Source organism: Narcine bancroftii, chromosome 13, assembly GCF_036971445.1.
Source record: "Narcine bancroftii isolate sNarBan1 chromosome 13, sNarBan1.hap1, whole genome shotgun sequence".
NCBI classification, from domain to species: Eukaryota; Metazoa; Chordata; class Chondrichthyes; order Torpediniformes; family Narcinidae; genus Narcine; species Narcine bancroftii.
In genome coordinates, this window is record NC_091481.1 from 34,465,774 (window position 1) to 34,477,869 (window position 12,096).

Here is a 12,096-nt window from a genome sequence, read left to right on the forward strand (position 1 = left end):
TGAGGGAAAGGGGGTCTGCGATCATTTAAGTATCTCGTCCTCATCTTGCCCTCCCTTAGCACTTAGAATTAGAAGTTGAAGTGAATTTAATTGTTGAACTTGAAAACTTTTTTGAATTTACACAACAGTCGAGGTTGAGGGAGATCGAAGAAGGCAGAAGAAAGTCAGAAGGAGATCAGGAAAAATTATGCAACAAGTTCACGAGGAAGATGAGCAGTTGGTAAGTTGATTTGGTTTCAAGTAAGCTGGGTGTTGTCTGCAGATATTGTGCTCATTGTGACAGCTTCATGGAATCAAAGCTCAAAATTAAATTTTAATTTTTAAAAGAATTTTATTTTTAAATTTAGGTGTACAATACAAACCCAATTTACACCCCATTAACCTACACCCCGGAGTATGTTTTTCAACAGTGGGTGGAAACCGAGCCCCCGAAAAAAACCCACGCAGACACGGGAAGAATTTACAAACTCCTTACAGACAGCATAGGATTCAAACCCAGGTCCAGTCCCAATCGCTAGCGCTGTAAAGTTATGCTAACGGTGCCACCAAAGTTCCGATTTATCATCACATGCAACTCTGAGTGTTTTTACCCCTTTTCTACATTGGTAGATGGTGAAATTCCACTATATAACATAACATAACAATTTACAGCATGGAAACAGGCCATTAGGCCCTTCTAGTCCGCGCCAAACCAAACACCCCTTTCTAGTCCCACCTCCCTGCACAATGCCCATAACCCTCCATCTTCTTCTCATCCATATACCTGTCCAACCTTTTCTTAAATAATACAATTGACTCCGCCGCCACTATTTCTCCCGGAAGCTCATTCCACACGGCTACCACTCTCTGAGTAAAGAAGTTCCCCCTCATGTTACCTCTAAACCTCTGCCCCTTAATTCTTAACTCATGTCCTCTTGTTTTAATCTTTCCTCCTCTTAACGGAAATAGTCTATCCACATCCACTCTGTCTATCCCTTTCATAATCTTAAATACTTCTATCAAATCCCCTCTCAACCTTCTACGCTCCAAAGAATAAAGACCTAATCTGTCCAATCTCTCCCTATACTCTAGATGCTTAAACCCAGGTAACATTCTGGTAAACCTTCTCTGCACTCTCTCCACTCTGTTTATATCCTTCCTATAATTAGGCGACCAGAACTGCACACAGAACTCCAAATTAGGCCGCACCAACGTCTTATACAATCTCAACATCACCTCCCAACTCCTATATTCCATGCAATGATTGATAAAGGCCAGCATACTAAAAGCCTTCTTCACCACCCTATTCACGTGAGTTTCTACCTTCAGGGAACGATGTACCGTCACTCCTAAATCTTTCTGCTCTTCTGTATTCCTCAATGCTCTCCCATTTACCACGTATGTCCTATTCTGATTCTTCTTACCAAAATGAAGCACCTCATACTTATCAGCATTAAATTCCATCTGCCATTTTTCAGCCCATTTTTCTAAGCAGCCCAAATCCCTCTACAATCCTTGAAAACCTTCTTCATTATTCACTATTCCACCTATCTTAGTATCGTCTGCATATTTACTAATCCAATTTACCACCCCATCATCTAGATCATTAATGTATATAACGAACAACAATGGGCCCAATACAGATCCTTGAGGCACACCACTGGTCACCGGCCTCCAACCTGACCGACAATTATCCACTACCACTCTCTGGCCTCTCCCTTTCAGCCAATGTTCAATCCATTTGACTATCTTAAAATTTATACCTAAAGACTGCACCTTCCTAACTAACCTTCCATGTGGTACCTTATCGAAGGCCTTACTGAAGTCCATATAGACAACATCCACTGCACTACCCTCATCCACATTCCTAGTCACCTCTTCAAAAAATTCAATCAGATTGGTCAAACATGACCTTCCTCCCACAAATCCATGTTGAGTGCTCCTGATCAGACCCTGTCTATCCAGATGTTTATAAGTACTATCTCTAAGAATTTTCTCCATTAATTTACCTACCACAGACGTCAAACTTACAGGCCGATAGTTGCCAGGCTTCCTCCTTGAACCCTTTTTAAATAACGGAACCACATGCGCAATGCGCCAATCCTCCGGCACTATCCCCATATCTAATGACATTTGGAAAATTACCGCAGAGTCTCTGCTATTTCCTCCTTCACTTCTCTCAATGTCCTGGAGAAGATCCCGTCTGGTCCCGGAGACTTATCCACCTTTATATTCTTCAAAAGCCTTAAAACTACACCTTTTGTAATCTCTATATTCCCCATATTTACCCAATTTGCTTTTTTTTATCTCACATCTCCCAATATCCTTCTCCTTAGTGAATACCGAAGAAAAGAAACTGTTCAATATCTCCCCCATTTCTCTAGGCTCCACACACAGTTTTCTGCTCTGATTTTCTAAGGGACCAATTTTGTCTCTAGCTTTCCTCTTACCATTAACATATTTGTAGAACTCTTTTGGATTAGTTTTCACCCTGCTTGCCATAGTTTTCTCGTACCTTCTTTTAGCTTTCCTAATTCCTCTCTTAAGATTCCTCTTACATTCAATGTAGCTTTCAAACATCTCCTTAACTCCATGCTTCTTATATCTAATGTACGCCTCCCTTTTTCTTCGAACCAAGTTTCCAATATTCCTTGAAAACCACGGCTCTCTCAAACCTTTTGCCCCTCCTTTTAACCTAACAGGAACATAAAGCTTTTGCACTCTCAAAATCTGATCTTTAAAAGACTTCCATCTCTCTACTACATCCTGCCCATAAAACAAATTGTCCCAATCCACACCCTGCAAGTCCTTTCGCATTTCCTCAAATCTAGCTTTTCCCCAATCAAAAACCTCAACCCTTGGCCCTGACTTCTCTCTTTCCATAATGACATTGAAGCTGATGGCAGTATGATCACTGGACCCGAAGTGCTCGCCAACACTAACCTCCGTCACTTGACCCATCCCATTTGCCAACAGTAGATCTAACACTGCTCCTTCTCTGGTTGGCACCTCTACGTATTGTTGTAAAAAACTATCTTGCACACATTTCACAAACTCTAACCCATCCAGTCCTTTCACAGAATGTGTCTCCCAATCTATATGTGGAAAATTAAAATCTCCCATAATTACAACCCTGTGCTTATCATAAATATCTGCTATCTCCCTACAGATTTGCTCCTCTAGGTCTCGGTCCCCTCCGGGTGGTCTATAATACACCCCTACAAATATAACCTCTCCTTTCCTACTCCTCAGTTCCACCCAAATAGCCTCCGTGGATGTGCCCTCTAATCTATCCTTCCTAGGCACCGCTGTAATATTTTCCCTGACAAGCAATGCAACCCCACCTCCTCTTGCCCCTCCGACTCTATCACACCTAAAACAACAAAACCCAGGGATATTCAGCTGCCAATCACATCCCTCCTGCAACCATGTCTCACTAATCGCTACCACATCATACTTCCAAGTATCAATCCACACCTTCAGCTCATCCACCTTTTTTACAATACTCCTGGCATTAAAATATATGAATTTCAGGGATTTCCCAATTTTTAATCCCTGTTTTCCCTCATCTTTAAGAACAACATTATTTACTTTTCCTGCCAATTGCCCTTCATCTTCTTCCAGAGCCTTTCCCTTCTCTATCACCTGCCCATCCATATTCAAATACTTACTACAAACTTTCTTTGTTTGCATTCTAACCTTCTCCTTACTGCTCTGTACTATTTTGTTCCCTCCCCCCAACCATTCTAGTTTAAAGGATCCTGGGTAGCCCTAGCAAATACCTCTGCCAGGATTCTTGTCCCCCTGGGATTTAAGTGTAACCCGTCCTTACTGTACAGGTCACATCTCCCCCAAAAAAGGTCCCAGTTATCCAGAAACTTAAAACCCTGCCCCTTACTCCACCCCTTCAGCCACGTGTTAATCCTCCACCTCATTCTATTTCTATTCACACTGTCACGTGGCACAGGGAGTAATCCAGAGATTACCCCCTTTGCGGTCCTTCTTTTTAACTCCCTACCTAACTGCCTGTACTCACTTTTTAGGACCTCTTCTCTAATTCTCCCTATGTCATTGGTACCTACATGTACCACGACCTCTGGCTCCTGTCCCTCCCATTTTAGGATATCTGGGACACGAGCAGCAACATCTCGGACCCTGGCACCAGGGAGGCAAACCACCATCCGGTTCTCCTTGCTGCGTCCGCAGAATCCCCTATCCGTCCTCTTAACTATGGAGTCTCCTACCACAATTGCCCTCCTCTTCCTTTCCCTCCCTTTCTGAGCTACAGGGGCTGACCTCGTGCCGGAGGCACAGCCACTGTCACTCCCCCCAACCTTGATGTCCCCCTCAACAGTGCTCAAAGAGGCGTACTTATTGCTGAGGGTTACATTCACAGGGCTCGTCTCTGGCACCTTACGTTCTTTTGTCCCTCTCCTAACAGTTACCCACCTTTCATCCTCCCGTGGCCCTGGCGTGACCACCTGACTGTAACTCCTGTCTATGACTACCTCTGTTTCCCTAACCAGCCTGAGGTCATCGAGCTGCAGCTCTAGTTCCCTAACACGGTCCCTGACAATCTGCAGCTCGACACACCTAGTGCAGATATGGACATCCGGGAGTCTGGAAGACTCCAGGACCTCCCACATCCGGCACTCCCGACAACACACAGCCTTAACACTCATCCCTTACCCCAATGAAGTAGTAATGAAGACTATCTTAGCTTTCTCTCCGCCTGCTTTCGCCGAAGCCTGATGAGCCAAAGCCTGGAAGTCCCACTCCTTCACTGGGCCACTCACTCGCTGGGCCGCTCGCTGTCCCTCTTATTTATTGGCCTTTTACCAATTAACCCCTTCACACTCTCCTGTACGCTCGCTCGACCAATGGCCGCCTCCGACGCCGACTCCTCCCCGCAGACCCTGGTAAGAGACTTTTAAAAAAGTTTTCTTACCTGCCCCGGACTCTTTACTTTTCTGTCCTTCTCCTTTTCTCTCCTCTCCTCTCCTCTCCTCTCCCTACTGCTAGGCTCTGTCCCCAGTAAGAGTTTTTAAAAAGACCTTACCTTCCCGTCACACTCTCCTGTACGCTCGCTCGACCAATGGCTGCCTCCGACGCCGACTCCTCCCCGCAGACCCTGGTAAGAGACTTTTAAAAAAGTTTTCTTACCTGCCCCGGACTCTTTACTTTTCTGTCCTTCTCCTTTTCTCTCCTCTCCTCTCCTCTCCTCTCCTCTCCCTACTGCTAGGCTCTGTCCCCAGTAAGAGTCTTTAAAAAGACTGTTCAGTTGATTGCACCCTGACAAGCTCTCCATTTCAACTCGCTCACCACTAAGATACAATTTCCCTTATTTGAAAAACGATTTTCTATTTGACCAACTTATGACTATCTGGACATGAGAAATAATGGGTAAAGCAGAAAATGCTGGAATAGTCAGCAGGTCAGGCAGCATCTCTGGGGGTGAATATTTTTAGGATGAATATTTTTCATCACCACTGAAAAGTGTCAGAGACGTGATAAGTTCTGAGTTGTAGTAAAAGAGGGAAGGCCAGTGAGACTCTGGAGAAATTGAATGAGATGAATGATGGTGGTTCTGACCAAGAGTGATGGTTGGAGAAGAATAGAAAAGGTTTTTTGAGGGGAGGAGTGAGTAGGAGGAGGGGAGTGAGTTCTGAAGTTACTGAGGGGAGAAACTGAATGATGGAGAAATGGTGTACAAGGATGGAATGTGCCCAGTTGGAGGAAATGCTGTTGCTCAAGAGAGACACAAGATGGAGATGGAGACAAAGTGATTAAGAATGTAAGGACAGGCAACTGAAGACTTGGAGTCGACCTTGTGGATTGAACTGAGAGGCTCAGTCACTCAATCTGCATTTGGTTTATCTGGTGTGGGAGAGCAGGTTATGGAGCACGGAAGCTAGGGCAATAAACTGGAGCCAGTGCAAGTAAATCACTGCTTCAGTTGCAATGTGGGACCCTGCAGAGCAGAGAGGTGTGAGGAGGACATTTGATGCACTGTGCGATCTCATGTGGTCTCCACTCGATCTCAGGCCTTTGTATTAGCACTTTCCATCTTCTCCCTTTAATTTTTCCCCCCACTTCTAACTTAAAAGGTCATGAGCCTCAAGCGTTAACTCCTCTCACCGCACATGCTGCCTGACCTGCTAGGATCTTCTAGAATTCTTTTCATTTTTGCCACACCTGCATCACTTATTTTGCAAATGATTGCTGACCTCAATCAGTAATACAAAAATAAGCAAAACGAAGTTTAAGTTTTTATTTTTTTCAAAATGATTATATTTAAATGATAGTGACCGGGGAAACATCTCTAAAAAGCATTAGCTCTTGACTCAGTTGTCCTTGGTATCATAGATGGGGTGGACATGGTTAATTGTATTCAAGAAGGTCCCTGCAAGTGGCCCATAGAGATAGTCCAGCCTGGAAAAGGGGTAACTGTACAGAAAAATTAGCCTAATCTAAGTGTCAATGGGGGAATATTTTGGGAGAAATGATCACAAAGCAGTTTATGACTGGGAGTAGTTGGTATCAGGCAAGTCCACAAGTGATTTGTGGAATATGTTTATGGCAGCAGTTTTAGTTTAACTTGGGCATCGCGTTCAGTGCATTTATGTGGGCTGAAGGGTCTGTTCCTGTGCTATATTTTTATCTTGAGAACTCTGAAATCAAATGTAACAAGGGTCAGCTCAGCTACAGCAGAGGTGATGATCTGTGTTCCCGTGTTACCTTTTTTAATTTTTAAATCTCAACCTTGACAATTGTAGCGACTGCGAACAAGGAACAACGCCTTTTTGCTATTTCTGACTGCAACTTTCATGCAAAACTAAATCAGAATTTAATGTTTGATAATATTTCTTTGATCTGCAATTTTCTGCTTTAGGACATTTTTGGGGCAAAAGTCAAATGATGCTTCCAAATCCCAGCCATCACTACATCAGTTTATCAGCACCTGTACCTGGGGAGATGAGGGCAGTCAGCAGCTGAATAAAGAGTGAGTGCGCTCCTATTGATCATTTCTGATTTAACTTTGCCACGAAAGTAGGAACCTTTGTCATTGGGTTTGACCTTCCTCCCTTGAGCATTGGGGAAACAGAGGTCATTGTTCTTTCTCATATGCTACCTGGGGTTCAGTGGGTGAATGAGACCATGAGTTATTACTTCAGAATTCCATCTCGCAACTTGAGCTTGAGATCTAGGTTACCTCTATACTATCATGGAGCCATCCTTTGTGATGATAAATTGAGGTACCGTACACTCTTAAGAGATTCCCTATTTTAAGGAAGAGAAGGGTGCGTTCTCCTTGACGTCCTAAGCAACATTTTTCCCTATCCACCAAGGTGCTACTAAATGGGTGGCCAATAATCAGCACGTCGGATGCTACATTTCAAAATCTTCAATAAAAACATTTCTTCAAAAAATGTTTAAATAGTAGCACCAATAGATCCTGGGATAGTGAAAGAGACCTCTTGCCCTTTCTTTCCTTACCTCTAGCTAATATTGAGCAGCAGTCTTGGCATATGACACCCGCTCAAAGCTGAGCTGTGCCTCTTCAACATGTCCCACCTCACCTATGCTGAATCTCTGGGAAGCACCATTGCCCTTCATTAATCTCAATTCCCTCATAAGCTCTACATCTCCTCTTCACCACCCCACCATCCTGAATAATGTTCTCTCCCTTCCTTGGGTTTCTGAATTGGCTCTTGCCGCACCCATACACCCCATTATGTTAAATGCAAGGGAGTCACTTGCTGAACCCTTCATGTCCATCTCTGTGACATTCCCCTTCTATCCCACCTCTGCATCTTCCCATTTCTACACCATCGCGATGTCTCCAGTCATCCTTGACGTTCTCCCTGTGTTCTTTAAATCACTTCTCAAAATCCATCCTGTTACCTAACCTCTCCCTTCCCTGTTCCTATCCATTTTCTCAAGTGCTTTGGACTATTTTCTGGCTACTAAATATTTTTTTTTAATTGATGCAAATTATCCACTAAACCAATAGAGTAGTTGCTTGTTAAATCAAATATTGATTTGCGTTTATCTTCCACGTGTTGATCAAGAAAAAAAATCTGATGATCTACAAATAAAGCATGGGATCAGAGAAATGTTCATCAATTCTGTGCATCTTTTTCCCAACCAGCACCACTACTCCAGAACTGGAAGTACAGAGGACAAAGATAAGGCAGAGCGAACCCATCCTATCAGAACAAGGGAACAATGATCAAATCTCTTCACAAAGCACAGTGTAAGTATGTTGGTAACTGCTTAAGTTTGACTGAGGATGGTGCAGCTACCAAGTATGATGAGGGGCAATAAATGCTGGCTGGTTTATCAGATTGGTTAGTGCAATGCTGTTACACCAGTGACCCAAGTTTGAATTTGGCGCTGTCTGTAGAGTTTACACGTTCTCCGTGTCCGCGTGGGTATCCTCCATTCTCCTCATGTCTGCGTAGGTGTGCTCCGGTTTGCTCTCACCTCCCAAAGATGTACATGGTTAGCAGGTTAATAGGACACATGAGTGTAATTGGGTGGCTCAGATCATGGGCAGGAAAGGCCTGTTACTGTGCTGAATCTCTAAATTAAAGTGTATTAAAATATCTCATGAGAGCAGAACAAAATTAAAAGGCATGTGTCCTCCTCACAACTTGATTATTTTTGCCAGAGTGTATTCAGGTCCTTCATCCAAGTCTTCAATACAGTTTATCTGTAGTTTAGGACCCAGCACTGATCCCTGTGCCATTACCTTATTACTCATTACCAGTTGCCACCCAGCATGCTGGGTGGGAGGAGGGTAGGGTTGGATTGGCATTTGCACAGAGAATGTTGGTCCCACATGTTAATAATTATGAAATATCATGGTCTTTTCATGTAGATGACTATTTTTCATCTGTATTTTTGGGCACTGTCAGTAAAGGGCAGCATTTTTCTTCCCTTAAAAAGTGCTGGTGCCACAGAGTGGCTTGGTAGTTTTCTTCAGAGAGATTTTGAGAGTTGATCATGTGGAGTGTCCTGTAAGGATGGTAGATTTCCTCCTCTGAGAAGCATTAGTGAATTAGATAGGTTTTCATGACAAATGGTCTTTGTGGATGCCATTACTATGACGAGATGATGTTTTATTTCCCTTCCTACACTTGCATATCCTTGATCTGAATTTAAAGTCTACAGCTGTGCATGAATCCTGGTCTCTGAAGTAGTAGTCTACAATTAAGCAGTGCAGATAATAACTTCCGTGATGTTTTCAGTGCCCTTTCTCTGCTGTACCTTGCTACATTTCCTTGCGTAGAATTAATTTTGGTGGATCTTTGTTTTATTTTTCCATTGTCGGTAGCTAGGCTCTGGAACTTCCTCCTTTAATCTGTCAAGTTGCTCTGTATAACCAACAGTTTTGAGGAAACTTTTGGTCATCTGATAGCTTGTGAAAATTTTATTGCTGCAATGAATCTTGGGATATTTTGTGGTGCAGGTTGAATAAAGTATTCCAATGGGACTACTACTGTAGTGGGATGTTTGTACCTAGTTTCCAAACACCAGCAGGCCATTTCAGATGCACTGACAGTTATGCTGGAGGAGATGGAAAAAGCGAGCAATAGCAATGCTTCTGTGTTGCAACAGCAGCTCTGAGAACATTTGTACATGATCATCCACTTCTCTCCCAGCTCTCCTGACCTCTGTATGTTGTCTTTTCCACAAACCTTCAGGTCTAACTAGGGATTGTTATGATACTGCTCTTAGTGTACAATCTGTAGGCCTATAGATGCATAATCAACAAGTCAGCATTAAAACTGCTCCTTTGGCTCGACTCGTCCATGCTGACCAAGTTGTCAACTTTATGCTAGCCCCATTTGCCAGTGTTTGGTCCTTGTCCCTCTAAACTTTTCCTAAACATGTACCTGTCTGTCTTTTAAACATTGTAATTGCACCTTCCTCTACTCATCCTTTAGAAGCTCAGTCCATTTACCCACCATTCTGTGTGGGGGAAAACATGTCCTTCAGGTCCCATTTTAAAAAATTTTCCCCTCTCACCTTAAATCTATTTTTGATTCCTCCACTGAACATTTACCTTGTTTATTCACCTCATGACCTGTAAATCTCTGAAAGGTCACTCATCAACCTCCTTTGCTCCAAAGATAAAAGTCATAATCTATCCAGTCTCTCCTTGTAACTAAGGACCAGTAACGTCTTTGTGAATCGTTTTGGCACCTTTTCCAATTTAACAACATCCTTCCAAGTCTGTACACAGCACGGTCTCACCGACACCTTTTACAGTTATAATACAATGTCCCAAACCTTGCACTCAATGCCAGGACGGATTTAAAAAGGTGTGCCAAACACGGTCTTCACCACTTTGTCAGGGAAGATGGACGTGTCCCCCAATGTCTCTCTGTTGTACAGCTTTTTCCATGGCCCTACCATTTACTGCACAAATCCTACCCTGGTTTAGCTTCCCAAACTAGACCGCCCAAGGTAATTCCATCTCCAAAGCAAAGCCTGGATAAATATTTTGAATGCAGACCACTCACTGGAAACAGTTCCAAGAATAGATGTTCACCAAAAGTATCCATGCAACCTCAGTTTTTTCCGTTGGCATTCATAAACCTATTGATCACAAATTTTAAGTTCTGAGTACAATAAGGGTGCAGTTTTGTATGAAGCAGTTTAACATTTTGTCCTTTTTGTTATTATGCTTCCCAGAAACAAAAGGCTATTGCCCAATCTAGCTGAACTGTGGGACTCCTTGACCAAAAGCAACAGAGGACCGTGGCTGCCAGTATTACTACTCTTCACACTCAGTGTTTTGGGAAGCTTCCTGATTGGCTTGTCTTTACACACATCTGTTGACGCTGCTGCTGTGAGCACTGGGGACTCTTGGAAAGCAATTCAACAATTTCTGTCGCCTTATGCAGGACTTCAGCATAATGGTCAACCACCTGTCTGAGCAGTAACACAAATAGACATTAGTTTGTGATGTACAGCATCCTGTTGTTTCTTCACTGAGAATTATTTGTTTTAATTAAAATCTACTGTTTAAAATTTTAACTTTGATACATCTTGTCACACAAAAAGCATTAAATATTGGACAACACTCATTTTTATAGATTGCTTATTTGTTCATGTGTTTAGAAAATTTCTAACTTTTTAATTCAGCTATTCAACTATCATATTTTGCCTATTAGGGGCAAAATTAGTCACGAAAGCAGATAAATTGAAGTTCCCAATTGCTGTCTTTTTTTTGAAGTAGATGTATCTAAATGTGAAAAGTAGCAATATGAAAATGTAGCTGTAACCCTGATACCTTAGATGTTACTGTGGAAATAGTGTTCAATAAAGTCTTCAGTTGACCTGCATGGTGTGTGTCAGCAACTTGGTGGCTTGCAAAATTTCATTCGTGTTCATGAAGAAGAGATAGTCCGTGTTTAGAATCCTGTCTTGAGCAGCTTCGCTGGCTTGCCCCTTCACCATGTGGTACAAGTTGGAGTACAAATCTGTGTTCTCAAAAATTTCCTTCGTCCATTCTTCATCGGATTCCTTCATCTTCAGCCTCTGTGACCGCTCTGGTCGTAACAGGTAAAGGAACCAGCTATCCTCTGCTATTGTCTTGCCACTGACATTTTCGTAGCCCTGAGGATCAAAAAACAGAAATGCGTATTTTGTTCCATACAGTGATCAAGCTGAGACCACTGCTTAATTTTTTTTCTGGGAGTTGCAACTGCTCAAAATGCCATCACAACTTTACCTCACTGCCTGAGATCCATTGACTGGCATATAAGTCAACCACCCCCCCCCCCACCCCGCCCAAAGCTCATGATGCCTGAGAAGGGCTGATGTCAGGCGTATATGTTGGACTTCCCCCCCCCCCCAGTAGATCGCGCAGATTGATCTGCTGGAGGTGATGGCTATCATGGAGGGTCCATCGACACTACACAGTATGTGATGAAAATATGAAGCGAGCTTTAAGTTGAAAGAGATAGAAATGGCCAAGAAAACCAACAACTGGGCTGCTACGAACATTTGATGTGCATGAGGAGTTGGTCAGAGATTGGAGGAAGAAAGAAGATTGGAATTTGAGCTGAAGTTAAGGTCTCAAAAGTCCATCCAGTGTATAAC

At 43.0% G+C, this 12,096-nt stretch overlaps 2 protein-coding genes across 11 annotated transcripts in view; one reads left to right on the forward strand and one right to left on the reverse strand.

The window, feature by feature from the left end:
* lrmp (lymphoid-restricted membrane protein) overlaps positions 1-11,336 on the forward strand; it is a 174,894-nt gene extending 163,558 nt beyond the window's left edge. For 5 of the 6 annotated variants that reach the window (XM_069908444.1, XM_069908440.1, XM_069908442.1 and 2 more), the window contains 4 exons: positions 129-220; positions 6,872-6,982; positions 8,132-8,236; positions 10,684-11,336. In XM_069908444.1, the coding sequence (XP_069764545.1) occupies positions 129-220; positions 6,872-6,982; positions 8,132-8,236; positions 10,684-10,927 (552 nt within the window). In that variant the 3' untranslated portion in view covers positions 10,928-11,336. The remainder of the gene's footprint in view (positions 1-128; positions 221-6,871; positions 6,983-8,131; positions 8,237-10,683) is intronic. The other variant, XM_069908443.1, reaches the window with a different exon arrangement.
* dnai7 (dynein axonemal intermediate chain 7) overlaps positions 6,275-12,096 on the reverse strand; it is a 105,352-nt gene continuing 99,530 nt past the window's right edge. For 3 of the 5 annotated variants that reach the window (XM_069908450.1, XM_069908451.1, XM_069908449.1), the window contains one exon: positions 6,277-11,610. In XM_069908450.1, the coding sequence (XP_069764551.1) occupies positions 11,323-11,610 (288 nt within the window). In that variant the 3' untranslated portion in view covers positions 6,277-11,322. Of the gene's footprint in view, positions 11,611-12,096 lie in introns of all 5 variants that reach the window. The other 2 variants (XM_069908448.1, XM_069908447.1) reach the window with 2 other exon arrangements.